We start from the raw sequence: 26469 nt of genomic DNA on the forward strand, positions 1-26469 counted from the left end.
TCTGCGCGGCCCCGCCCCCTCTGACCATTGGCCAGCGCCGCCGCCCCTCCCGCCGCCGCAGCCAATAGCAGCGCAAGCAGAGGCGGTCCGCGCGAGGGCCCGCCCACACCCAGTGGCTGGCGGTGTCTGGCGGGGCAGCGCCCCCTGGCGGGCGGCGGTGGAGGCAGCGGCAGCGGCAGCGGCAGGAGGAGAAGGAGGAGGAGGAGGAGGAGGAGGAGCAGCAGCAGCAGGAGGAGGAGGATGAGGAACAAGAACAAGAGAGCGGGGGCCGGAGCTGGAGCGCGGCGCTGACACGGGGCCCGACCCCTGCCCGCAGGCTCGGCCCATGCCAGCCCCACAGGCATCCCGGCCCCTGCCCCTGCCCCTGCCCGCGGCCGTGCTGGAGCGCAGTGACACCCACACGCCGCGCCCCGACCCGCTCTGTGCTCGGCGCTCCCTCAGCGCGGGTGACAGCGCTCCGAGCGGCCTCCCCGCAGCATGGAGAAAAGAAGTAAGCCTTAACAAATAAATAGATGCGTGCTTTGAGCAGCCATGGGTCTGGCGAGAAACATTTCTAGGGGCCAACAGTCTTCCCTTAGACCTGTTTTCCCGTTCAGCCGAAGGAAGTATCTGTTCCAGAAGTAAGGGAAATGGTTGGGTATTTTTCTTATAGCATGGAAAGAATGAAGTAGCCAATGTGAATGAAACGGAATGGGCTGCTCAGGGAGATGGTGAAAGGGACCTGAAGGTTTGGATTGACAGGAAGCTCAACATGAGCCAACAGTGTGCCCAGGTGGCCAAGAAGGTCAAAGGGATCCTATCCTGGATCAAAAATAGCGTGGCCAGCAGGACCAGGGCAGTGATCCTTCCCCTGTACTCTGCATTGGTGAGGCCACACCTTGAGTATTGTGTTCAGTGCTGGGCCCCTCAGTTCAGAAAGGATATTGAGGTGCTGGAGCGAGTCCAGAGAAGAGCAACAAGGCTGGTGAAGGGACTGGAGCACAAGTCCTATGGGGAGAGGCTGAGGGAGCTGGGGTTGTTTAGCCTGGAAAAGAGGAGGCTCAGAGGTGACCTCATCACTGTCTAGAACTACCTGAAGGGAAGTTATAGCCAGGTGGGGGTTGGTCTCTTCTCCCAGGCACTCAGCAATAGGACAAGGGGGCACGGGCTCAAGCTCTGCCAGGGGAAATTTAACTTGGAGATCAGAAAAAAATTCTTTGCAGAGAGAGTAATCAGGCATTGGAATGGGCTGGCCAGAGAGGGGGTGGATTCACCATCCCTGGAGGTTTTTAAACTGAGATTGGATGTGGCACTGAGTGCCATGATCTGGTAAAGGGACTGGAGTTGGACCAAGGGTTGGACTTGATCTCAGAGGTCTTTTCCAACCCAATCGATTCTATGATTCAATGGTGGAGTCACTGTCCCTGCAGGTGTTCAAGGAAAGCCTGGATGTGTCACTCAGGGCCGTGGTTCACACGGTGGTTTTTGGACACAGCCTGGACCGATGAGCTCAGAGGCCTTTTTCCAGTTTAATTGGTTCAGCGATTAATGGTGATAGAAGTTTGGAATCTTTAATATGGTTGAACAGTGCTGCCTTATTTCTCGTTACTGTTCTGACAGTGGAGATAGTGTGCTTCATCTTGCATCTGTCAAGAACAGATTTAGTAATTTATTTAACTAAAAAAACTTCCGTTTTTTTTTCCCCCTCTAAGTAAGTTAAATTGTAGTACTGACAGCATAAATTTAAAAAGAAAAAAGTAAGAACTGTGAGCTAATAGGCAGTGGGGACTGTGTAGGCTCAGTTGAATGTGCTGGAAAGTATAGGCCATGCCTGAGGGGTAGTAAGAAAAGACTATGTAAAAAAACTTCCTCACACAGTTTGTTTCATGTGAGTGTTCCTCAGCTGTGTCTCGACAAGGCGTGGGCGGACGTTTGAAAGCGGGATGAGTGTTTCACCACAGTGATTTTTCACACAGTGCTCCTGCTGATACCCACTGTAGTATTTAGTTGTATAAATTTTAAAAAGCTGAGTAAGCTACAACCACTTTGGTGGCTCACCTGATCTCTTACTTTTCCATTCTGCACCTCTTGCAGTGCTGTGCGACTTCTCTGAAGAGGAGACCCTTTCCAGTTCCAGGGAGGAGAGCATTGAAGGTAGTTTAATTTGGATTTATGGAGGGGAAGAAGAAGATAGTGTGTATTTGGCACCCCTTCTAATGTGCAAATGATAACTGAAAGACCATAGCTTTGCCTTTTGTGGTGGAAGATGTTAGTGAGCAGCACTACAGGAAACATGACAGGAGTTGTTTTTCTGGTAGCTGGAAGCCCTGACCTTGGCAGCTTGTTTCTTGTTCTGGCAGCATCCCCTGCACAATGCTGGGGAAAAAAAGAGATATGTGTCCACAAGGGTTCTACAGAGGTAAAAGAAAATCCCTCCAGCCAGTTGTAGAACTGTTACCACCAGATGCCAATCCACAGCCTGAGTCATTGGCTGGTGAGATGATTCTGAGTGCTGACAAGGTAAATGCTTCCTGTGTCTGTTCATTCCCTGTCCTCCCGGCTGGGGTTGACAGTAGCAGCACTGACATTGTAGGAATTAGTGATGTGGACATCTGTCTTTTTTGAAATGAAAATTATACTGTGAATTTCATATGCATTCTTTGCTTCTTTGTGCAAAACAAACTTGTTGGTGCTAGAGTTTCAGAATACTCCAGTGTGAGAATTGTGAAAGTGTTTCCAAGGTGAGTGAGCACTACACATAGTAGTATGTGTTTTATTTCCCCTTGACTATGCATGATTATAGCTGAGGACTCAGAAACAAAAATCTGTGTTCTGTCACCCATCCTAAAGTAATCCATCCACCAGGGCTATCCAAATCTAGTAAATGTAATGAAATACCTGAAAACCAGTAATCAATAAGGACAGCAAGTTTTAATCTATTTCTGAATGTGTGTTTAGAAACACAAATATGAAATATACTTACTCCTCAATATTTTAAATCTGTGATATTGTCATGCACAGCAAAAGGATGGGAATGGCACAGGGCAGGCATTGTCTCTTCGACCAGTAGTGTGTATGGCCAGACTTCGCGAACGCAGATTTGGGCAGGGCTCTCCCCACGTGGGTGTGCCCTTCCAGCCTGCGCAGTGGATTTTTTAGGTGAGGCACAGCATGCACAGAACTGGCCCCACCGTTTAAGTCCTGAGGTCCATCTGCCACGGCCGAGCGAGCTTGGACAGTGACAGTGAAGTCCTCGGGACTGTCACAGCACCCGGTACTAACCGTGGCTGACCCTGCTGAGCATCTGAGATGTGACGGGATGGGATGGCAGGGAGGCATTGAACTGCCAGGGGACGGTCCCACTGAGACTGGAACTCAGGTCCTTTGGATTCAGAGTCCAGAGTGCTCTCCTTTACACCACAGGACTGCCCAACCAGTAGTATAGGCTTCCAAAAATTGTCGAGGATTTTTTTGTCGTGGGACTTCACAATATTTTCACTTTTTTAAAAAAAGTTCTATGATTATGAGATCATTAAGTTATTTTGAGAGTTAGTGCCAAATCAATTCTTTCACAAGATGAAGTACTGTCAACATTGCCTGTTCATATTAAATATTACACTTTTAGCTGCTGGAGTTGTGGTGACAAAAGATTGTTACTCCCTTCACTGCTGGCATGATGCTTTTGAGAGTAACCATACACTCTACTGCAGTAGAATCCCTTGGGTTGTTCTGGTGCCTTGGGCAACAGAAGTCATTCTCTACTAAATCTGATATGAAGGAAATATTTTTTACAAGCCATACAAGAATGCGGTATTTCTTGACTGCCAAGGAGGCATCACCCCAGCACATTTGCCAGCTGATATTTGCTGTCTGAAAGTGATACGTAAACATAGTGTAGTGACAGTGGACTTCACCTGTAGAAATGGAGTAGGAAAACAGATTTGCTTATTCTTCTGTGCTTGTTCATTGAAGAAGAGCAACATTAACCACGAGAAAGAGCTTGTTCTTTTTTCTAGCATCATCTGTTGTCATACTGAACCCATTTCCTTTTCACAGTCCTTGAGAAAGATGCACTGCTAATGTTCTAACAAAAAAGCTTTCATGAGTGGGCTTAGTACCTCAAAGGTATATACCTTTGGAAAAGAAGTTCTAAGCCAGTAGTTTAAATAACATCTCTTTAAACAAAGTGTTCTTTATTTCTAGTGGAGGAAGGAGGCACAATATGTAGGGCGTATTAGTTATTTCAACTGATACCACTTGGTGAACAAAGTTTACCAAACAGCTTTTATCTGAAAATATGGTGAATATCTTTTTTCCATAGAAATCATACCAAAATTAATGATGGGACAGGATAGTCAGGCGGTGTAGCTAAGGGAAGTTACAGCTATAACAAAAAAATTCTAAATGTCTTTTTCTGAATAATACATTCAGTTCATTCAGTTGAAAATATTCTCATTTGTCACTTCTGTGAATTTCAGTGGTGATTAATTTATAGTGGGACTCGCTGCTGTTTGAAGAAAGGCTTCCACAGCACCCTTTGTGACATGCTTGAAAAGTTACCTGAAAGAGCAGTATGGACCATCAGAAGCCACTCTAGTTCATCATTTGCCTTCTGTTTCACTTTCTTGATTAGGTTTAGGAACAAACTTCTTAAGGTTTAAGCTGTTCTGCTGTCCTGACTGGTTTTTGAGAAGTGCCTCCAAATGAAAGGAGTGGAAGCCATAGTAGTCCACTGCAAGTTACACGTGCCTTTAGACTTCTCAGGAGCTGTGCAGACTTGTAAATGGGAATTTGCTTTTCAGGGGATTTGAAAACGTTTTGGACTCAACTGGGAGGCAGAAGAGTGGATGTCATATTTGAGCAGGTGCAAAATGTACTGCTGGTACTAAAGGAAAAGATCAAGAATGGAACTGCCTCAAACGAAGGTTTGAAATCCTTGTAGTGGTTAAGCTGGACTGCAGAGGAGCAGTGGCCTGCTTTGTGTAGGTCTGTGTGATATCTGACATAATTCAGACATCTCTGAATTTAAATTACCTTGGTGGGTTTAAGCACTTTTAAAAAGTCTCTTCTTTTTTAAAAGGAGACAAATAATTTCAGGTGCATTTCGCCATTTTCTTGTTTTGCTTGAATACTTTTTCAAACAATTTGTGGCTCTTCTTAGCCTGAAGGTAACTAGACAGATGACAAAGTAAAGAGAGAAACTCACATTAAATTGTCTGTATATATTTTACTGCCACTGTAGGCCACCAGTTTGTGTGTGTTTGGAAGCATTTGAGCAGCTTTCCAAAAGCCAAAGGATATTCACTGCTGATTCACAACTACTACTGTGAGCTGTAATTTTACTGCAATGCCTAGACCTGTCTGTTAATTTTGTGGTGCAAAAGGTTTCTAATAGTATCAGTCTTGCAATGCTTTACATTAGCATAATGAGGAAACAAGTATCTCTGGAGGACTTAGACCTTGTTTTCCTTATTATCATTACTTCAATTACACTTAGTATCTGTTTTGGTTTGGGTTTTTTTCATAGAATGCTGGCAGGCTTGGGCACTGGTCAATGAAGCTAATCTGGGCGATCTCTTAACTTTGACAAATGGTATGTGCATCCTGATTGTGTTTGTTTGGTATGTTGGTTCAATTTGTCTTGTTTTAGTCACTAGGAGCTTAATTCCCTTCATTGAAATCAATAAAATAGATCTGAGAAGGCCGTTAGCATTACAGTGGGGAAAACATAGTTATTAATTTCCTCAGGTACGGGACTGTGAACTGTCACCTGGGTTTGTATTTTTGTGGTTTGTGTGTGTGTGTGTGTGTGTGTGTGTGTGTGTGTGTGTGGATAATATTTGTACCAAGGGAAGAGAACTAGTAAGCCCTAATGAACCTCAGCTGTCTGCAAGCAGAGTCATCCTGTACATAGCTCCACTAGCTGTAATACTTTGGCATCCTTTTGTCTCAAATAATGAAGGGAAATCTGTAAATGTGTTTCATGTGTGTGTTGTTTCTGGTCATTTTGAAAAATACATGAAAGATTTTTAGTAGGGCACTTCCTAATAGGTTCTTTGTTAGCTGTACTTCATAGCAGTGTGTTGTTTTTCATGTATTCTATCAATTATCTCTTTAGTAACTAAAGTAAATTCAGTTATAAATTGAAATGTGACTTGATGAAGTTTCTGCTTGCATTCAATTTTTCCAGTAAGTGATCAGTTTGACCAAGATGGAGTACAGGAAACCAAACCCAAATCGCAGCATCTTCTTGCAGATGACAACACTGCAAACACTGAAGAAGGTTCTGACAGGTCAGTGTCCTTATTTCAGTAGTGCATTTGAGAGAATTCTCAATTTGTATTTCTAAAGTTAGTGTTTGAAACTCAGTTTTGAATTCTGCCAGCTTTCAAAGTGGAAATGTTTTTAACTTGACCCACATGGAAAACCTGAGGATTTGAGTATGTTTACCACATGAGAACATTGCAGAATAGGGCATTAGGTTATGATAAAGATCCATGAGTATTACCAGGATTATCAGGGCTAGGACTCATCCAGCAGTTCTCAGGCTTTCTGTACTTTACAGATTGTCAGGCACGTGACTCAGTCTCTCTGTATTTAACCTCAGATACTGATGTGGAAGATGGGAGTAAATATGTTGTTCCATTCTTTTTTTAATGTCTTTTCTGTGTTTTAACATGCAAGTTCTTTCTGGGAAGAAGCTAAGAAGCTGTTGCCTTTTTTCTTCCCTTTTTTTAATGCAACTGAATATGTCTTCATATGATGTTGGTACAGTAACAGTGCTTCAGTGAGACCCTGGGCCTTCTAGCAATGGGCTGTTTCTTTCCTGCACTAAAAATATTGGACCTCTGAAAAGCTGAATGCTTCACTGGTTGTCTAAGATGCTGCTCTTTTTTTTTTCTCTTTTATTCCAAGTAGCGAAAAAGAGGAGATGGAAAGAACAGGCTCAGGGAGTAAAGAAGTATCTAGCAAAATTCAAGACTTACCTTTAAACCTGCAGTATCAGGACCACAAGTGCTCTAGTTCATGTCTTGCCAAGAGAGCAGCAGGCTACTACAAGGGAGAAAATCCTCTGAAGATACCAATCCTGTTTCACTTTCAAAGACGCCACGCAAAAGCAGACTGCCTTTCGAAATCCCTGGATGTAAATTACAAAGCTCCTTGCGGTCGGAGCCTGAGAAACTTTCAAGATGTGCAAAATTATTTGTTTGAAACAAAGTGCAATTTCTTATTCGTTGATCACTTTTCCTTCAACACGTATGTACTGTTGGGCAGGAACACCACGAATCCTGAACCCCTTGTGTTTGACTTTGACATTAGCAATGGAGCCGAGTCTGTGCCTGTCTCCTTCTGTAACAATCTTGACCGTGCGAGATTACCTTATTTCAAATATCGGAAGTCATCATGGCCACGGGGATATTATTTCAACAACTTCTCCAGCCTGTTTGTGGATTCATGTGACTGCACAGATGGTTGCATTGATAGGTAGGAGGAAAAATCTAATCTGAGACCGGTGAACATGATACCCCACCAGCAGGGTGCTGGTGTGTGAAGGCACACAGTACCGAACAGGACCAGTGCTGGCGGAATATCTGTAGGCCTTGTTTTGTGGCACACTCTGTGTTGACTGGCACCACTGTGTCTTTTTCTTCTCCAGAACTTGGGTGCTCCTACTGGTTCACCCTCTGTTGTAGGAAAGGAAACAATCAACAGGTGAATTATTGCGGTTCCTTTCTCTTTCTTCCCAAATTAGCAGTGCTTCTGCTCCAGGTGAAGCTGACAAGGCAGGTCTTTCAGCTTTGGAAAAGGAGTGGGGAAGGGAGTCTTGTGCCGGCAGAGGAAGATTTGTTTTCCTGGCAGGCAGGGGGATGATCCAGCACGACAACTTCTGCTGCAGCTCCTATGATGGGATGGTATCTTAGAGATGGGATGGGACAGCCTGAAGGGATCAGATCATTGGGAATTTAGAAGGTTACTGAGGGCAGAGGAAGAAACATCCTTGTTCCCAACCTCTACATCCTGTTCTTTCCCTTTTCTAAACAGACACTATGAAACCCTGTGGTCACAGAATACATTTGTGGTCTGAGCAGCTCCAATAATGTTGTTCATTGGTTTTTCTAAATCCCAGTAACTCTGGGCTACAGACACTCTGTGGGAACCTGCTGCAGTCTTCGTGTCAGAGTTTGGTGATAGTTTTACCGTCTTTCTTGAAGGGTGTTTGTCTGACCTCTATCTGTAGGTGTTATTGGTGTTGGATCCATTCTGTATTATTGATAGCTGGGGCTGTTGCGTATGCTGGAGTGCAGCATAGTTGCCCATGACCCAACAACTACTTGAAATCACAGCCTGGTATAATGAAGCTTCAGTAATTAAAGTCATTTAGTTTCAGCTGAGAGGTGGGGAACAGCAAGCACACAGCATGCTACTTCTTTGCACTGAAGTCCCACAAGAGTTGAGATGCTTTTGATGTGCAGTTTTGCAGTTCAGGATTTGCACGATCACTGTGACATACGATACTGAAGAAAAGTGCTGTTGCTTGAGTTATATACAGTGTAAATTCTTCACTTCCTGGGGCTAAGGTGGGAGGAAGGTAACGAAGTAGTGGCTAACAGGGCTGGATACTGTGCCAGAAGAGGTGATTTTCATTCGTTTGATCCATTTTACAGTATCCTGTTTATAACAAATTTCTGTTGCACTTCTGCTGTTTGCTTGTGCCATTTAAGGAGCTTTGTGGAAGAATGGGGTTGAGGTGGAGGGAACATGATTATTGTGAAGCACACATAATCAGCCAAGAAACAAAGAGAAAAGTTAGGATGCCTGAAACAGCCTCATGGAGTAAAAGGATCAGGAAGGGGGAATATAGATGTATATATAGAAGTGTGTGTACAGGCAAGTACATTTCAAATTACCTAGAGTTACAATTGCTTTGGGCTGCTCCAAATACATTCTGAAATGTTTTACTCTTGTTTTCAGGTCAAAATGTGCGTGTCTACAGCTAACTGCAAGAGGCTGTAGTAAAATTTCTCTGTCTCCAGGTAGTAAAAGATCCCATGGATACCATTATAAAAGACTGGAGGGACCAGTTCCTAGTGGGTAAGAAAGACCAAACTATTTACTGCTGTCTTACATGTATGCTCTTATTTTATTCCTGTAGTGTAAGTGCTACAGGATTAAGATAACTGGAGTTTTTTGATTACTGAAAACTTCCATTTTTGTCACAATTTTACCGACAGATCAGGATGATAAAAAATAATTAAAGTGACTTGAGTAATAGGAGGAAAAAAAAGAAACTTTTCTACTGCAGATCCTGCAATTTTCGCAGCTTAGATCAAGGTCCAAGAAAAGTGTAAAGAGTGACCAGAGTCCTAAAGAAACATCAGCTATCTGCTGTTGGTGCTCTTGGTTATGTGTGACTCTTCCAAGAGTCTCCAAAGCCATCCATTGCTTTGAGTCTTTGCCCTTTCTCTTATTCAGCTCCCGTGGACTAATGTGTGTGGCCTGGAGAAGGTGCCAGTTGCTTCAAGTGTTTAGGAGAGGAATTGTGCAAGGTAACCTTGTGCAATGGGTAAGGACTTGAATGTCCAGGCAGAAGGAGACCTTTCAAACCTCTGTTACTGTGTGATGTTAGTTTATGGTTGAAGTGCAGAATTAAAGCTGTCAGAAAACCCAGAAACAAATGCAAAAAAAAAAAAAGGCACAATTGAGTTCTTTTAGAAATACTTTGTTAAATCCCTAAACTCATGACAGCTACTTTTGAGTTCCAGGCGTAAAGGTTGTCTGCCAAAATCTGTTCCAACATCTAGTGAAGTGCTTCATATGGATTTCTGCTTCTATGAGATTTACTGATACTAAACAAAAAGTTTTGGTAATGCATCCTTGTACACTATGTTTTTCTTCCTCTTGACAGAATTTATGAGTGCAGTGTGTTGTGCAGGTGTGACAAGTTGATGTGTCAGAACAGAGTTGTGCAGCACGGCATTCAAGTCAGGCTGCAAGTGTTCAACACGGAGAGGAAAGGCTGGGGTGTCCGCTGCCTGGATGACATTGACAGGGGCACCTTTGTTTGTACCTACTCAGGTAACAGAAGATGACCTGTGGAAGATGTGTAGCATGATTCTCACTCTTGTGGCCTGTGCCCTGGATTTCTTTTGAGAAAAGGGGAATACAGGGTTGGAAGAGAAGTGTGTCAATATAGAATCATAGAATTGATTGGGTTGAAAAAGACCTCCAAGATCATCCAAGTCCAACCCTTGGTCTAACTCCAGTCCATTTACCAGATCATGGCACTCAGTGCCACAGCCAATCTCAGTTTAAAAACCTCCAGGGATGGTGAATCCACCACCTCTCTGGGCAGCCCATCCCAATGCCTGATTACTCTCTCTGGAAAGAATTTTTTTCTGATCTCAAACTTAAATTTCCCCTGGCAGAGCTTGAGCCCGTGCCCCCTTGTCCTATTGCTGAGTGCCTGGGAGAAGAGACCAACCCCCACCTGGCTAGAACTTCCCTTCAGGTAGTTCTAGACAGTGATGAGGTCACCTCTGAGCCTCCTCTTCTCCAGGCTAAACAACCCCAGCTCCCTCAGCCTCTCCCCATAGGACTTATGGTCCAGTCCCTTCACCAGCCTTGTTGCTGTTCTCTGGAAGAGAAAGCAGTGTAATCAAATGGGCAAAAGAACCTTAAAGAGTTCTGCAGTGCAATGGTGACAGACAAACAATCAAAACATTCTGAGCAAAGTCTATCTCAGACTGTTGATTCGTTACCTCATAAGTCTATGCATGCTGTACCAAGGGCTGTATGTCTAATTCACTTTGTATGCCAACCTGTATCGACATCATAGAATCATAGACTTCATTCTTATTTTGCTTTCCCAAGTAATGTTCTTGTATTTTTAAATGTAAATTTGGCCTATGATAGTGAGTGTGATCCATCTTTGGAAATAAACACTAAAAGAAATCAAAATGCAAACCAAACTTTTCTTTTGCTTTCAGGCAGATTAATGAGCAGAGCTGAAGTATTGGGAGATGCTGGTCAAGAGCTGAAAGAGAAGAGTGCTGTGAATGACAGAAACCATGGCTTTTTTTCCAAAAAAAGAAAACTTGACACTGATAGTTCCGATTCAGTGATTGAACTAGTGCAAACTGGTAAACATGACATTCTTGAGAATGAGAAATCTTTGTCTGAGGCAGTGGAAAATGAAAATAAATCAACCCTGTAAGTTGGTCAAAGTAAACTTAAGCATAACAAAATCAATATTCTGCTATTCTAGGAATTCTGTTGTATAAACTTAGAGTAGAACTGAATGTCAGATGAGGGTGGATTTCTTTTCTTTCTGAACTTCTTTGTTAATTCCCAAGTATTTCTTCTAGTGGGACAGAGCTTTTCCTCTGTGAATTTTGCTTGCTATGTATACCACTTGGCATGTTCCAGAAATCCAGTTCACCTCTAGTGTGCACTTGACCTGTTCAGGGCATCAATCATAATGCAAATTTGAAACAATTAATAGAAGATCCTTGAGATAAATCATTTAAAGATACTTGATGATACTGGAGTGTTTAATAACATATCAGCCACTAACTGTCCTGTCCTTTGCTCCCCATTTCTAAACCTGTTGTTATTTGCAACGTAATCTTTCCTGCTGGGAGTCTGACAGCACCTCACTAGTGCAGTGAATTATGTTTTCATTGTACCCTCAGGGTCTCAGAGCCCATCAGCATTCCTAAAATAATATTACTGCAAAATAACCTCGTGGCAGTGTCAATATCATGCTGTAGTCTTTTCAGAAGACAGTTGGGAGCTTATTTCCTTATAATTTATTAATTGTTTTGCCACACTACTTTGTAGACACTTTCTTTGTACTACTGACGAATGATTGCAAATCCATGTTCTTTTCATAGTAGAAGATTATTGTGCGTCTTTGAGAAGTACCATGAAATTGCAAATGGAAACTTTTAAAAATCCCTGCTACTGTATTCTCACTTGCATTTCAGTATCTTGAAAACCTAAGTGAATTCACAATTTTGTAATTACAGTTATAAGCAATCAACTAGGTTTTACTTCTCCAAAGTGCTGTTGCTAAAACTTGCAGGGAAGCAGAGTTTTAAAGTTGCTTGTACTGCACTGCTACCTTCAGTCTCATTTATTTCCTTTTCTGAGAATAACAAATGTTTTATGCACAGGCTGTGTAAAAAAATACAATAGACAAAAAGACTTTGTTATTCTGCCTCTTAAGAAAAGACAGTCCAGCTGAATTTAGAAACATTTGAGAGGACATCATTGTGCTGGGCTTGACATGCCATTCACACAGACTGTCTTTAAAAGAATAAACAACATAGCTCTATAATAATGTTACATCTCCTTGTGATCTGCACATTTTGAATTTACAAAGGGGTTTAAATCTTAATAAAGCTTTAAAGAGCAGCATTTCTCACCATTATCAGTAGCCCAAAGAAGAACAAGGATTTTTTTGTGTGTCAGGAAAACACATAAATGTTCTACATTCAAAATTTTCCTGAGTAAGAGCTGTTATTTATTGCTAGACATTGTACATTCTACTGCACTCTGAATGTAATCTGAAATAATGTGATTTTAGATCTTTTAAACATATATACCAGATACTGCTTCCCATCTTCTTCAACCCTCTCCTGATGTGAAGGACTGAGGTCCTTTTTAGGAAAGTATTTTCTAAATCTGCTATATATGCCTTTTGCCCCCTTTGTCTCCCTCTCTATCCCTTGTTCCCACAACATCTTTGCTTTCCTGTTTTAAAGCTGCACTGTCAAAACTGTTGGAAGTAGAAGCAGGAAAAAGGCAAAACTCTGTAGGTGCTCTATTTTGAGGTAATCTGATGTAATAATTGTAAAACAACAAACAGTTTGGTTCTCAGCAGGACAACTGGAAAAATATGTAAAAGCAGTTGCTGATCTCTCCAAAGAGTATGAACAACTGGTTTTTTACAAATACTATAGAGAACTTACCCCAGGTCCTCAATTCTTAAAGGCAAAACAGTCATAAAACAAGGGGTGAGGCCAGACTGCAGGCTTTGCTGTAATCTCCCTTAGAGAAGAGACTAGAACTAGAGACTGAGAAATGTGTGTTGTGAGAGTTACTTGTGAGTCTATATGTCTCTTAAAATTTCCTCTTGGCTTTTCTGTGCAGGGTTCATCCAAAGAGCTCAAGTATTGCCACCACGAGAAGGCCTGGAAGTAGAGCAGATGTTTTTCGCAGTCACCAGCTAAAAGTGGTAATAATAATAAGTGGCTTTAATAGATTCATTTTTCTGTGCTGAATATGTATGTTAATTTAGACCTTTTCAACTTGTACATTTAGCTAGTTTCAATGACCTTTCTTCATGAAATGGTGTCACACTGTGAGCTAAGCTCCCATGCTGCAAGCTGCACCCATCCCTTCTCCATTACCAGTCCTTCCACATGTTCCTCCAGACCAGCACTAACTACTCTTACTGCCTTCCCTTCTACACCCTTCACTTACACTCCAGCTGTGAGAGTCTTCAGAAATTATTCTCGCCTTCCACCTTTGGCTGTAATTAACCACAAGGTTAGAGTATCAGAGTGATAATATTTTTATGCTGTCTCCCAGAAGAATGGCACAGCAGGGAGAGGGGAAGATCTTGGGATTTGTACATGGTTGTCTCATGCAGTGGCAGAGCTGGGAGAATTTGACCTGACCTGACTGTGAAGTGTTGCCTGCAAATACATGCAAAGGAGGGGACAACCAGGGTAAACTTATTCTGTAGGTTTTATTAGATTCATTGCACTTAAGAAATGCACATGGGATTTTCATGCTAACATTTGGCAGTGCTGTCCATTCAGGAGCTACCATAACTAGTTGCCTTTTTGTGGTGGGAGAGGAGAAATCCACATCTGTTCATTTCACTGAAACTCTGTAAAAAGCGTGTTTGGGTTTTGATTCAACAGCTTAGTATTTGGCAAAATTCTTGGGACTTATGTTTTATTGTGGGGGGAACTCCTTCCAGGTTATTTTGAAGGGTAATATGAAATTAAGATAAATGTTGCATTGCAGCAAATGTATTAACTTTTCTAACTTGTCCACAGTCATGCATTTACAGACGGTTTGAAAATTTAACCCTAGAGTTCCAGAGGCCACTTGCTGTCCCGTGTTGACCCAGAGTTGCATCCGTCAACAACACATCACAGCCTTTTCATTTGATACACAGGTGCACAGTGCCAGCTCAGATGAAGATAATAGTTCTCAGATGCATCAGTCAAGCAAAACAAAAGTAACTGGTGGAACAAAGAAAGGAAAAGAAAGTAGGTTTTCAGAGGTATACATACCACATTCTTAGTATGATTGTGCCCCATCAGGCGATGGACTTTAATGCAGACAGTGTGGGCAGGCCTTTTCTCAGAGTAGAACAATGTTGTCCAGATGATGTGAAGGCTGTTTGAAGAGAGTTCAGTGGTATGGAAATTATTGGTGCCTTGCATAACACAGTACATTAACAGGTACAGGGCGATCTTTTGCCTGCAAAGTTGATCTGGGGACATGAACTCTCCTGTCAGCAGCTTTCAAATACACTGCAATTATGGGAAAGTCAGTCTTGCAGATTTTGTTTTGCCACACCCAGTACATGTTCCAGTCAACAAAAATTGAACAGGATATAAGGCAGGGGTGGGGGAACCTCAAGCTGGAGAGACAGTGTGAAACTGATGCTATTTGCATGTGCATCTTGTTTCTCTCTTAATTACAGTTTGTGATTCTCTTGGGAATTGAGGTGGAGAATGATGAAAAAAAAAGCCATGTGGAAGAAATCAATCTGAAGTGGGATTTGGGAAGAGTGAGAGACTTGCTCACACACAGATGCCTTGAGCAAGTGCTTCAGAGACCACATCAGGAAACTGTCATTTGGGGGAGGATTAATGAGAGGCATGGAAAAGGATGTTTGTGTTACAGACTTGTAAATAGCAAGCTGGTTAGATTTTGGAGGACATGGGTAAGAGTGGGGGGGTAAGAGTTCAGGGCCAAACAAGACAAAGGCTTTGGTCTTAAACTGGTGTTGAAAAATAACATGTATGTCCATTGACAGAATCCACCCAGGAGCAGAAGGAAGAATATCCAGTGGAAATTGAACAGAGTAAGTCTGTTGGTGTGAACAGAGAGGGATGCAAAAGAAAGAGTCTGTCACTGCAGGGTGTTGACTGTGGCAGGTCAGGTGTGCTGGATGACACACGTGTTGGGAGACCATCCAACAATGTACCCCTAACAGCTGACTGTGAAGAGGAAAGTAGCAGGCAGTCAAATCAAGATGCATTTTGTGAGGAGGCTGATGGTGACGAGATGCTTCCGAAGAATGCTAATGAAGAAAATATTTATGTACTGGATGCCACAAAAGAAGGAAATGTGGGTCGTTTTCTAAATGTAAGTACAAAGTTGTGTGTGTTCTTTCCATTGTTTTTGCAAATACGTAATTTGTTTTTTAAGCTTAAGCTAGAAAGCTTTTACACATAAACCATGGGTGTGGTAGGTGCATGACAAGGTGGTGCATGACAAGGTGCATGACATGTGGTGCTCCCTGCAATTACAAGTGACAGGACAGTAGGGCTGGGTTGCTGTTGGTGCCTCCACAGGCTGATGCATCCTACGTACCAGCTGGGGTTTTTGGCACCACTGGGTTCCTGAGTGACATATTCCCCAGTAACGGGTGACATCTTTATCCTGATGGCCTTTTTGAGGGGGGGTCCAGAAAGCAAATGGCACATTCTGTTGATCCACATGTCTTCTCCTAGCCTTGTTTTATTTGTTTCCCAATTGTAAATTCTAGTTTGTGCTGGTTTAGGTAAAGCATTGTGACATTTCACAAAAGTTCCCCGCTGTTCAATCACAGGTTCAGAAAGTGGTCTGTCATATATGTATGTGTCTCAGTTTTGACTTGCCAAGAAATAAATAGTAATGAATTACCAAGTACTTCCAGCTAAGACGAATGGTTCATAGACACCTCTGCATGTACGCTGCAAATAACTTACTTCACTGGCATGAATATGTGTCTTACAGCAAAATCCTTGCAATATATTTAAGCTGTTCTTCCTTTTAGAGGTAATGTGGTGTAAAGATTAGTAATGCATCTTGCAGAAACCTTTCTTCTGCAACCATGAGCATACACATGTTCCTACATGCACCCAAATCACCTTTCATCTGGTACTTTGGCAACACACAATCATTTAATCCACTGATTGCTCCCTAGAAATGCACCCCTGGCTGACAGTGAGATACATCTGTCACATACTGATTATTTGTGGTGCATTCTGAATCTAAGATGGATTTTCTTCATGCGCTTCTTGAGGTTGACAAAAGAACTTGGTTTTCATAGGTAAAAGATAATACTTTAGAGAGGCATAGTTACTGAAAAAATAAGTGGCAATGGCATTGAGTAAGAAACATTCTGTGTGGACTAGAGAAGAGAAGGAAGAAACTGCCTTTACCAGTGACAGATATCTGGCAGAAAGTAAGTTTTTCAGCCAAGGATGTGGTGTTTCACTGTTTCTAATTAAGATTTTCTGTTTTATAGCACAGTTGCTGCCCAAATCTCTTTGCACAAAGCGTGTTTGTAGAGACTCACAACAGAAGTTTTCCATGGGTGGCATTCTTCACAAACAGGTGAATTTCTGGAAGTTTGATGTTGTTCATTCAAGGCACTAGGGGAAAAAAGCAGTGCTTAGTTACCAGAACATAATTACATTAAGTAGTGGGGCAGATACTGAGATCATTAAAGCACAAAACCACCTTCTTGTGTACGTGAGTTCTTATTGTGCACTGAAGACAGAAGAAATACAGCTTCTTGATTGTCACTGATGAGTTTTTCTTCAGTTTTGCATTGAAATGTAAAGTGAGGTAGCTTAATTTTTATGTGTTCCTTTCAGTGCTAATCTTCTTCAGTGGAGAATAGGTTTAACTTGGCATGGTCATTTTGAAAGCAAATATTCACTCATCCCACTGCTGTGTCTCAAGGAATGGCCAGCAGATCTCGGTCCCATAGGGCAGGATTGAACCCCACAGGATATTAAGGTTGAGAGACTTTGTGGGCCAAACAAGCTGGCTCCAGGCCTTCTCACAGCTGTCAAGAGAAGCAGGACTTTGTGTAGCCCAGCATGTCCCAGGGAGATGGCACTAAGATACTCAGAGGTGAAAATTTGCTCTGAAAGGAAAAGATGCAGGTTATTTCTTTAGTGGCTGTCAGAAAGGGAGGTACTAAAAGCTGGTGCCAGTGAGACACAAGAAGGTAGCAGCAAAAGCCAGGGATGGAAGGATTAATTGCCTGAATGAATCTAGCTGATACATGTGCCAGCAGTGGTATTATGTGAGAACTTAAAATAGAGAGGAGAGAATTTGTCCTAGACAAACCAGTTCCAGGGAACACTGATCTTCTGTGGAGCCTTGCAACCCTGGTCCATACTAACACAGATGCTGTGAATTGTACTGTGAGGCTTCCAAGAACTGTGAAGAGAGTGTGTTGAAATACATCAGAAAAAAGATTATGTTTTAGCTAGAGACCTTCTGGCCAGGTACTCTGTAAAGGCTTGTGTAGTGGGAACGGAGGCAAGTAGAGAGAGATAATAATGATCAGCAAAGACACTTAGGGAAGGAGGAGAGTTGTTGAAGAAAATTTCCCCTTACTGGCTGTCCCATTTTCTGGACATCACCCTTTTACAACTTTTATACATTAAGGACTTCATCTGGATCACTGAGCTTAATTGTGTACTTTCCATGAACTTACCCAGTCACCTTTTCATTTGTTTTACATGTCTGGTCCCTAAAACACTTAAGGCAGCAAGTCCCAGGATGGAATTATGTGCTGTTTGAAAAGTCTTCATTGTTGTTCTCAACCTGCTGCCTGTTAATTCACTGGATGTCCCTTATGTTGTATCCAGTGAGAAACATTGGAGAATTATTCTCTTCTTTATAATGCTCATATTTTATTATATTTTTCATCAGTTGTCCTTCAGCATATTAGTCCCAGGTATTTAGTTTGGCATTCATTTTGGGCAATGAGTTTCCTACCTTAGAACTTTCTTCTCTTTCATGTACTGTCAGAGCTGCTGATTCATGAGGAGCCTGTGTTTAATTCTGAGTCTGTGCACATAGGTAGTGCAATTGCATTAAAACATAGCTTGTCAGACCAAAGATGATAGTCTTCACTAACATATCCAGAGATCTGTTCAGACTTCAATGATGCATTGTACTTAAATGAGAATACAGTTTTGTTATTTTTACTAAGATGTCTTCACTTACGTGGTTTTGTGATTTTCCTTTCTTCCTTTTTTCTTTTTTTTTTCCTGGGTTTGTGTTGTTTGATTTTTGTTTCCCAGAATTTTGTCTCAGTTGTTTAGACTCTGACAGTATTGCACTGCTTGATAAATTCTTTTCACCTGTATTTGGGTCTTTGCACTACATGTAGCTCTGGTAGGCAAAGCAGCATGTGTGTGCCAGAGACTCCTTATATATCTTGGTTCTCTCCCAACAAGCTGCCTGTGTGATAGTCCCTGCCTCCTACAATTTTTGGGTTTGCATGTGAGTTGTTGGTGACAAATTGTAAGCCCAGTACTGTTTCACATAATTCAAACAAGTTGACCAAGTGTTTTGTTTCTTAGACATGTGAAAGCTGGAACTGAACTCACATGGGATTATGGCTATGAAGCAGGAAGCATGCCAGAGACAGAGATTTCCTGTCAGTGTGGAGCTCAGAAGTGCAGGAAAAAGACCTTATAAGTAAAGCTTTCCTACTGCCAACACATCTTGTACCCAGGTATTTATATGCTGGAAGGGACTACTACACAGCGAACAGTGCACTCAAGTCTGTGGTGCTCATTGCATTCAATTCAAATGTCTTTCACCTGATTTTTTTTAAATTTACTTTTGAACATCACTTCTGTAATTTACAGAATTAGAACTGTTTGTCCTTAGAAAAGTGTACTGGTTTAAAGGTAAACCAGCAGGAGAAATGAACCCACCTCAGGAGAGATTATAAGTCAGAGTTACAATTTAATAAAAAAAATTACAATAAATACAAAGAGAAATTGGTTTTAACCCACAAAACCCAGTAGTATAACCCAGCACCCTGGGGCACAAACACAATGGGGTTTGTTAGCCCCTGTGCTGAACCCCACGTGGTTCCCCTGAGTCCAAAGCAAAAGGAGGTAAAGAACCTGTTGGTGCAGATGATGCTTGCAGTCTGGTGAAGAGTGGTGGCCTCTTCCTGTGGAGGTTCTGGTCCTCCCCTAGGTCTGACGAGTGGTTCCCGAGGTCTTCAAACCCCCAGATTATGTACCCTCTGGCCCGGGTAGGAGCACACAGTGCCTCCACCAGGGTGGGGAGTTACACAATGGGTGATCTAACTCTGTGAGTCATGGAGTGTTTTGGAACCATTGATAGCCCATTAGCAGACATGCCCCCTCAGGCTGGGTGTGAAGGTGCTAATGACTTCCTGGAGGGGAGTTATCACAGCTCTTATCTCACAGGTGTCTTTCACACCCAGCTCACACCCTGAGGGGTCAGGTGTACCCTGGGCAGCTACTGCAAATGGACCATTGTTAACAGTTCTTGGGAAATGGATAGAGGGTGTAGAATACACAGCTTTGGTCACCCCCACAGTGATAAACTGGTCCCACCTTCTGAACCAGGATCAAAAGGCATCAGACTTTTCCTAAATAATTTCTGTGCTCCTGGTCTTCCCCTTCTGTCTTCTCATCTGCAAGCAAAGTTCTGAGTGCACTGGAAGAACTTGTGCTCCGTGCCATCTGCAGTAGAGACTCAATTGGTGAGAGCAAGAGTTTGTTGGTGTTTTCTGTGCCCTTCCACAATGCTGAGTTAGCAAAACTCATTTTCTGAAATTCATTGTGAATGCAAGTCTGCCTGTCTGGGGGCTAAGAATTGTTGAAATACACCTAAACCTGATGGATCCAGTGGGACAGATAGTCATGAGCAGAGATTACATTAATCAGAACAGTTTTGCAGAGCTGTGTTTGTGCTACAAAGTGAGCTGGGCAAGTCTTGTTACTGCAGGAGAGAAATGACTGCTTTCTGTTGGGTTCACAGAATCACAGAATATGCTGAGATGGAAGGTTACCTACAAGGATCATCAAGTCCAACTCCTGGCCCTGCACAGGACCATTCCCAAGAGTCATACCATGTGCCTGAGAGTATCATCCAAAGACTTCTTGAACTCTGTCAGGCTTGGTGCTGTGACCACGTCCCTGGGCAGCCTGTTCCTGTGCCCAGCCACCCTCTGGGTGAAGAACCTTTTCCTAATATCCAACCCAAACCTCCCCTGATACAATTTCAGGCCATTCCCTTGGGCCTGTCACTGATTACCACAGAGAAGAGATCAGTGCCTGTCCCTCCTCTTCTTCCCCTCACAAGGAAGTCATAACTGCAATGAGGTCTCCCCTCAGTCTCCTCTTGTCCAGGCTGAACAGACCAAGTGCACTCAGCCACTCCTCATTCAGCTTCCCCTCAAGACCCTTCATCATCTTCATTGCCCTCCTCTGAATGCTCTCTGAGACCTTAATATCATCTTATATTGCAGTGCCCCAAACTGCACACAGTATTCAAGGTGAGGCCGCCCCAGTGCAGAGCAGAGCGGGACAATCGCCTCCCTCAACCGGCTGGTGATGCTGTGCCTGATGCCCCCCCAGGACACGGTTGGTCCTTCTGGCTGCTGGGGCACTGCTGACTCATATTCAACTTGTCATCCACCAGGACCCCCAGGCCGCTTTCCATGGCACTGCTCTCCACCATCTCATTCCTCAGTCTGTCAATACATCTGCGGTTGCCCCATCCCAGGTGCAGAATCCAGCACTTTCCCTTGCTGAACTTCCTATGACTGATGATTGCCCATCCTGCCTATTTGTCAAGGTCTCTGCACGGCCTCCCTGCCTTCAGAGGGGTCAGCAGCTCCTCCCAGTTTTGTGCCATCTGCAGACTTGCTGAGTGTCCCTTCCAGTCCTGTGTCCAAGTCATTTATGAAGATGTTGAAGAGCACAGGGCCCAGGATAGAGCCCTGTGGAACCCCACTAGTGACAGATCACCAGTCTGATGTCACCCCATTCCCTGTTACCCTCTGTGCTCACCCTATGAGCCAATTGCTAACCCACCACATGATGTGTTTATCCAGCTGTGTGCTGGACATTTTGTCCAGAAGGATCCTGTGAGAGACAGAATTGAAAGCTTTACTGAAATCCAAACTGATTACATCCACTGGCTTTCCTTGTGTAACACTCCAGACCTGGAGCTGTGGGCTCACAGGATCTGCTAAGAATGTTACTTTAATATTTGTGTGTATATATATATATATATATATATATATAGGGTTCTTTTAATACCTTATGAAAATGTCCAGAAAATAAGCCACAGGCTTGTTTCTAGGGAGTTTCTTTATTAATTTAGGGAAGAAAATATAGGAACTTGCCAAAGGTTCAAAAAGGGCACTACACAAGCTAGACAAAATGTTCCACCAGAATACCAGTTCAGCACGTCTTATTCAACAACACCCAAGGCAATACTCAACCAGTTCACCACACTTAAGTCAAATTCAATCCCCCCAGCTCCAAGTCACCCAAAGCATCAAGAAAAGGAGTAAAGAAAAAAGAAGCAGGGGGAGCAAGAAGAGAGAGAAGGAGAAAGAGGGAGAGATACCTACCACCAAAACTTTGTGGCAGGCCAGCTCTCCTATGTCCAGATGGCAGAGCCATGACTTGACACCCCAAAACCTCTGGGTTTTACCTGCTCTGGTCTCTACAGCCAAACCCCCCAGGCGGGGCCTCTGACCCCCCGACCACTCTGGGGTCCCAGCCCAGGGTGAGGGGCCATGTTCTCACTGTCCCTGCCCATCCAAGTTCAGGGGCTCCAGGAGCTGTGGGAGGTTATAGTTTCCCAGGGTGTTTGTTACTGACAGCTGCTCCAGCTCTTCCCCGTGTGGGCTCCAGGGCCTGCCATGAGGAATACGATGCCACCCCAGCTCTGTGAGGTTCAGCCCGTCCTTGCCTCCTCCATACACACACCCCTCCCACAAGGTGGTTCTGGCCCAATAATAACTGATCTGGTGTGTCACATCTTGATCAAATAGATGGGTTATCTTATAATAAAAATGCCTCCCCACGTTTGTGACACACAGAGAAATCCTTGAGAAATCCAGTGTACCTCATTTCAGTGCCATATTGTGTAGCATGGGAGAGGGGGTCCACAGAAGTCCTTGCCATGTGGTTTGTTGGTAAGAGAGAAAAGCTACATTAGGGGACACTGAATGCAGATGCAGGAGGCAGCTCTGAAATGGAGCAAGGGATGCGTGTGACAGTCTGTGGCTTTTGAATGTTTAGTGGAGCCTTGTGTGAGGAAGGAGGTGTCACAGGCAGGCAACTTAGACCTCTTGAAGAACCACCAAAAGTATCAGAAAAAGTGGTCTTATTAAAAATGTTGTAAAACTGAGACTTAACAGTTCGATGGCAAGGTTTACTCTGTTACTGCACAGGAGGTAAAAATGATTTAAAGTTACCAATCCAAAGTTACCAATACAAAATCTAGTGCACTCTAATACAAGATTATGTGTGATGTTGGTCACTTACCAGACACCTGCAGCTGGTCAGGGGTCTTACAGCTGAAACAAAGATTAAACTCAATACCAAAATTTTAGCAATATTGGGTATAGGCATCCTTTATTGACAGTGCTGAGGTGCACTGGGGATAACTCCATCCATAAGTGCTCCGACGAAATCACAAAAGCCAAAACCCTGGATTTCCAAAAGTTATTGCACATTCGTGTTAAATACCGCCCATTCCACACCTCTCGCTAGATAGATCCGCTGAAATTATGTCATGGTGTTTGCTGCCATCTGGCGTCCTTTTATTACAGTTACGGTCTCTTAGAAACACAACTTTTGGCTTCAGTCCATAAACTCCTGTCCTGTATCAAAAATAGCATGGCCAGCAGGACCAGGACAGTGATCCTTTCCCTGTACTCTGTGTTGGTGAGGCCACACCTTGAGTACTGTGTTCAGTTCTGGGCCCCTCAGTTCAGGAAAGAGATTGAGGTGCTGGAGCGAGTCCAGAGAAGAGCAACAAGGCTGGTGAAGGGACTGGAGCACAAGTCCTATGGGGAGAGGCTGAGGGAGCTGGGGTTGTTTAGCCTGGAGAAGAGGAGGCTCAGAGGTGACCTCATCCCTGTCTAGAACTACCTGAAGGGAAGTTATAGCCAGGTGGAGGTTGGTCTCTTCTCCCAGGCACTCAGCAATAGGACAAGGGGGCACGGGCTCAAGTTCTGCCAGGGGAAATTTAACTTGGAGATCAGAAAAAAATTCTTTCCAGAGAGAGTAATCAGGCATTGGAATGGGCTGCCCAGAGAGGGGGTGGATTCACCATCCCTGGAGGTTTTTAAACTGAGATTGGATGTGGCACTGAGTGCCATGATCTGGTAAAGGGACTGGAGTTGGATCAAGGGTTGGACTTGATGATCTTGGAGTTCTTTTCCAACCCAATCGATTCTATGATTCTATGAACTGGTCTCTTGTATTGCTTGTATCTTTTCACTTCAGATGACTAGTTTCACAGCCTTGAATACTGAATGCCGATTGGCTACTTGTCAGTTTGAAGGTACATTCTTCTATCCTTTTGCAAAAGTTACATTCTTTTCCCAGTCTGACTTGCAAAAACTATATCCCTTACCTAAAAGTGAGAAAATTCTCAGCACATTAAGCAAAATGCAAGGCTCTTATTATAAGTATACATGACTTTAGCCTAAAATAATAACACATTAGTTCTTTATTAACCCTTTTTTATTTGTTAGTTTATTACAATCTTAAAATCTTAAAGGAAAAACTTATCCATATTAATAAATCCAGACCTAGTTGGGAATGTACGTGATTTAACAGACAATGTTTAGCAGCTCCTTTTTCAGTTGTCCCATTTCCAGGGCTGGAGACTGGCTCCTCTGTTCTTGGATGCCTGGTTTGACAGCCTTGGAGGACAGTTTCTGACTGGTTACTCCTTTTACACAATACAAAATGAAACATACATCCTTTCCATCTATAAACTGTGTATCTTTTCTTAAAGGCTGTAAGATTCTCAGGCAAGTTTCCCAAGCAAGCAAAAATATTGAACAGCATTATTCTCAGGCAAGTTTTCTCAGGTAAAGTAAGCAAAATTATTTGACAGTATTCACAACCTTCATTCACACCTTGAGAGGTGTCCCAGCTCACTGGGAGATCACTGCCATCCAGCCACAGCTGCCCAGCAGGGAGAGCTCAAAAAGGTTAACTCAGGAATAATATGGAATAAAGTGGTTTGCTTGTAGTCAAATTACCTTCAATGGAAGAGGTCAACATGAGAATCGTTGTGCCCACAACTTTCTTTGTTCTTTGGTAAATGAGTCTTGGAAGAACCACCTGCAATTCATGTGTTATTTGCATGGTTGGTGTCCCGGTTTCCAAGCCCATATGCATCAGTACTCACCATGTACTTTCATTGTATTATAACTTAAAGTTCTATTCTTTGGCCATTTTTCACCACCATCCAGAGTACAAAGGCCAGCAGTTATTACAATATTCAGTTAACTGTTTTCTGGAGAGAGAGCCTCCCATCACAACTCCCAGCTCCCTCCAGTGTTTCAAAATACATTCTCACACTTTTTAGCCTTCCATAAGGCTGACACTCTGAATGTCCCTGTAATAACATACAAACTAGCCCAAAACCTACTTTCCAAGTTCCCTTTACCTTAATCTCATTATAACCTCCCCATAATGCCTTAATAAATCCCAGGGAGCATGCCCTGAACTGACCAGATCAGGGGACTGGAGGATCTCTGGAGGAAACCTGTGGTGTGCACTGGAGTCCTCTTGATCCCAGCAATCTGTCATGCATCAGATACAGGCTTCCAACACAGTGGAAATTGGGAAAATAAAACTTCAACACTGTCATTTCGGCATTAGAAAGCAGAACAGGAACTGCTTTATCTTTGGCACCATTTGTGTGTGGGAGTCACTCCTCCTAACACATGCATGTCAATTATCAAACTTGTAACTATTTATACACTTCAGCAAACAAAGGAATTAATTTGCTACAAGTTACATTGTTCTCTTATTAGAATTCTATCTTCTATTGGTTCATGATTCTCTTGCTTATGCTAATTAGTGTGCATGCTCAGTTTCGCCTTTCTTTTGGATCAGTGGGTTTCCTGGGTCAGTGGTCTGTGATTGTCTCAGATCCCCCTTTGACCCCCTTGGAGCTGATTTCAGCACAATTACTGAGTTGGTTTTATTAGTTTCTCCCTTATCTCGTGAGTTCTGCCAGATGTCGTTGTGGCCCATAAATTCTGCATTCTTCGTGTCCATTTGCAGTGGCACATCCTTCTTCCCAGACTGTGTTAACCTCCTCCCCCAGGTTTGCAATCATGGAGGCATGTCATGCACTGAACTTTGTTTTCCTAACACCTGGACATCAGTTAGAGCTTCTTAGCTGTTGTCTCTTTCCTGGATTAAATCTCCTGTGAGAACATCATCAGCAAATTTGACACCAAGTTGGGAGGGAGTGTCGACCTGCTGGAAGGCAGGAGGGCTCTGCAGAGGAATCTGGATAGACTTGAGAGATGGGCTGATTCCAATGGGATGAAGTTCAACAAGGCCAAGTGCCGGGTCCTGCACTTTGGCCACAACAACCCCCTGCAGCGCTACAGGCTGGGCACAGAGTGGCTGAAGAGCAGCCAGGCAGAAAGGGACCTTGGAGTACTAATTGACAGGAAGCTCAACATGAGCCAACAGTGTGCCCAGGTGACCCAGAAGGCCAATGGGATCCTGTCCTGTATCAAAAATAGCCTGGCCAGCAGGACCAGGACAGTGATCCTTCCCCTGTACTCTGCATTGGTGAGGCCACACCTTGACTACTGTGTTCAGTTCTGGGCCCCTCAGTTCAGAAAGGATATTGAGGTGCTGGAGCGGGTCCAGAGAAGAGCAACAAGGCTGGTGAAGGGACTGGAGCACAAGTCCTATGGGGAGAGGCTGAGGGAGCTGGGGTTGTTTAGCCTGGAGAAGAGGAGGCTCAGAGGTGACCTCATCACTGTCTATAACTACCTGAAGGGAAGTTCTGGCCAGGTGGGGGCTGGTCTCTTCTCCCAGGCACTCAGCAATAGGACAAGGGGGCACGGGCTCAAGCTCTGCCAGGGGAAATTTAACTTGGAGATCAGAAAAAAATTCTTTCCAGAGAGAGTAATCAGGCATTGGAATGGGCTGGCCAGAGAGGGGGTGGATTCCCCATCCCTAGAGATTTTTAAACGCAGATTGGATGTGGCACTGAGTGCCATGATCTGGTAAAGGGACTGGAGTTGGACCAAGGGTTGGACTTGATGATCTTGGAGTTCTTTTCCAGTCCAATCGATTCTATGATTCTGTGATTCCCTTGTTGTTCCTTAGGCTCGAAAGTTACAAACATCAAGCATCAAAGAACATCCTTCCTTCAGAAAGTTTTTTTCCCCCG

The 26469-nt window shown here is 43.4% G+C and overlaps 1 protein-coding gene across 9 annotated transcripts; it reads left to right on the forward strand.

The window, feature by feature from the left end:
- Positions 1–210: 210 nt before the first annotated feature.
- Positions 211–25857, forward strand: SETDB2 (SET domain bifurcated histone lysine methyltransferase 2). Of its 9 annotated transcripts, XM_071551441.1 has the most exons (16): positions 211–490; positions 2074–2133; positions 4782–4904; positions 5507–5572; positions 6170–6272; positions 6895–7464; positions 8953–9072; positions 9887–10056; positions 10968–11190; positions 13135–13219; positions 14174–14267; positions 15044–15091; positions 15224–15375; positions 16523–16611; positions 18603–18757; positions 20047–25857. In XM_071551441.1, the coding sequence occupies exons 1-15, from the start codon at positions 478–480 to the stop codon at positions 18718–18720; spliced, it is 2034 nt and encodes a 677-aa protein (XP_071407542.1). In that variant the 5' UTR covers positions 211–477; the 3' UTR covers positions 18721–18757; positions 20047–25857. The 9 variants fall into 9 exon arrangements, with proteins under 9 accessions (XP_071407542.1, XP_071407500.1, XP_071407526.1 ...); XM_071551399.1 differs by having other exon boundaries at positions 15044–15375; XM_071551425.1 differs by having other exon boundaries at positions 9914–10056; positions 15044–15375.
- Positions 25858–26469: the final 612 nt, after the last annotated feature.

Source organism: Pithys albifrons, chromosome 1 (assembly GCF_047495875.1).
Source record: "Pithys albifrons albifrons isolate INPA30051 chromosome 1, PitAlb_v1, whole genome shotgun sequence".
NCBI lineage: Eukaryota > Metazoa > Chordata > Aves > Passeriformes > Thamnophilidae > Pithys > Pithys albifrons.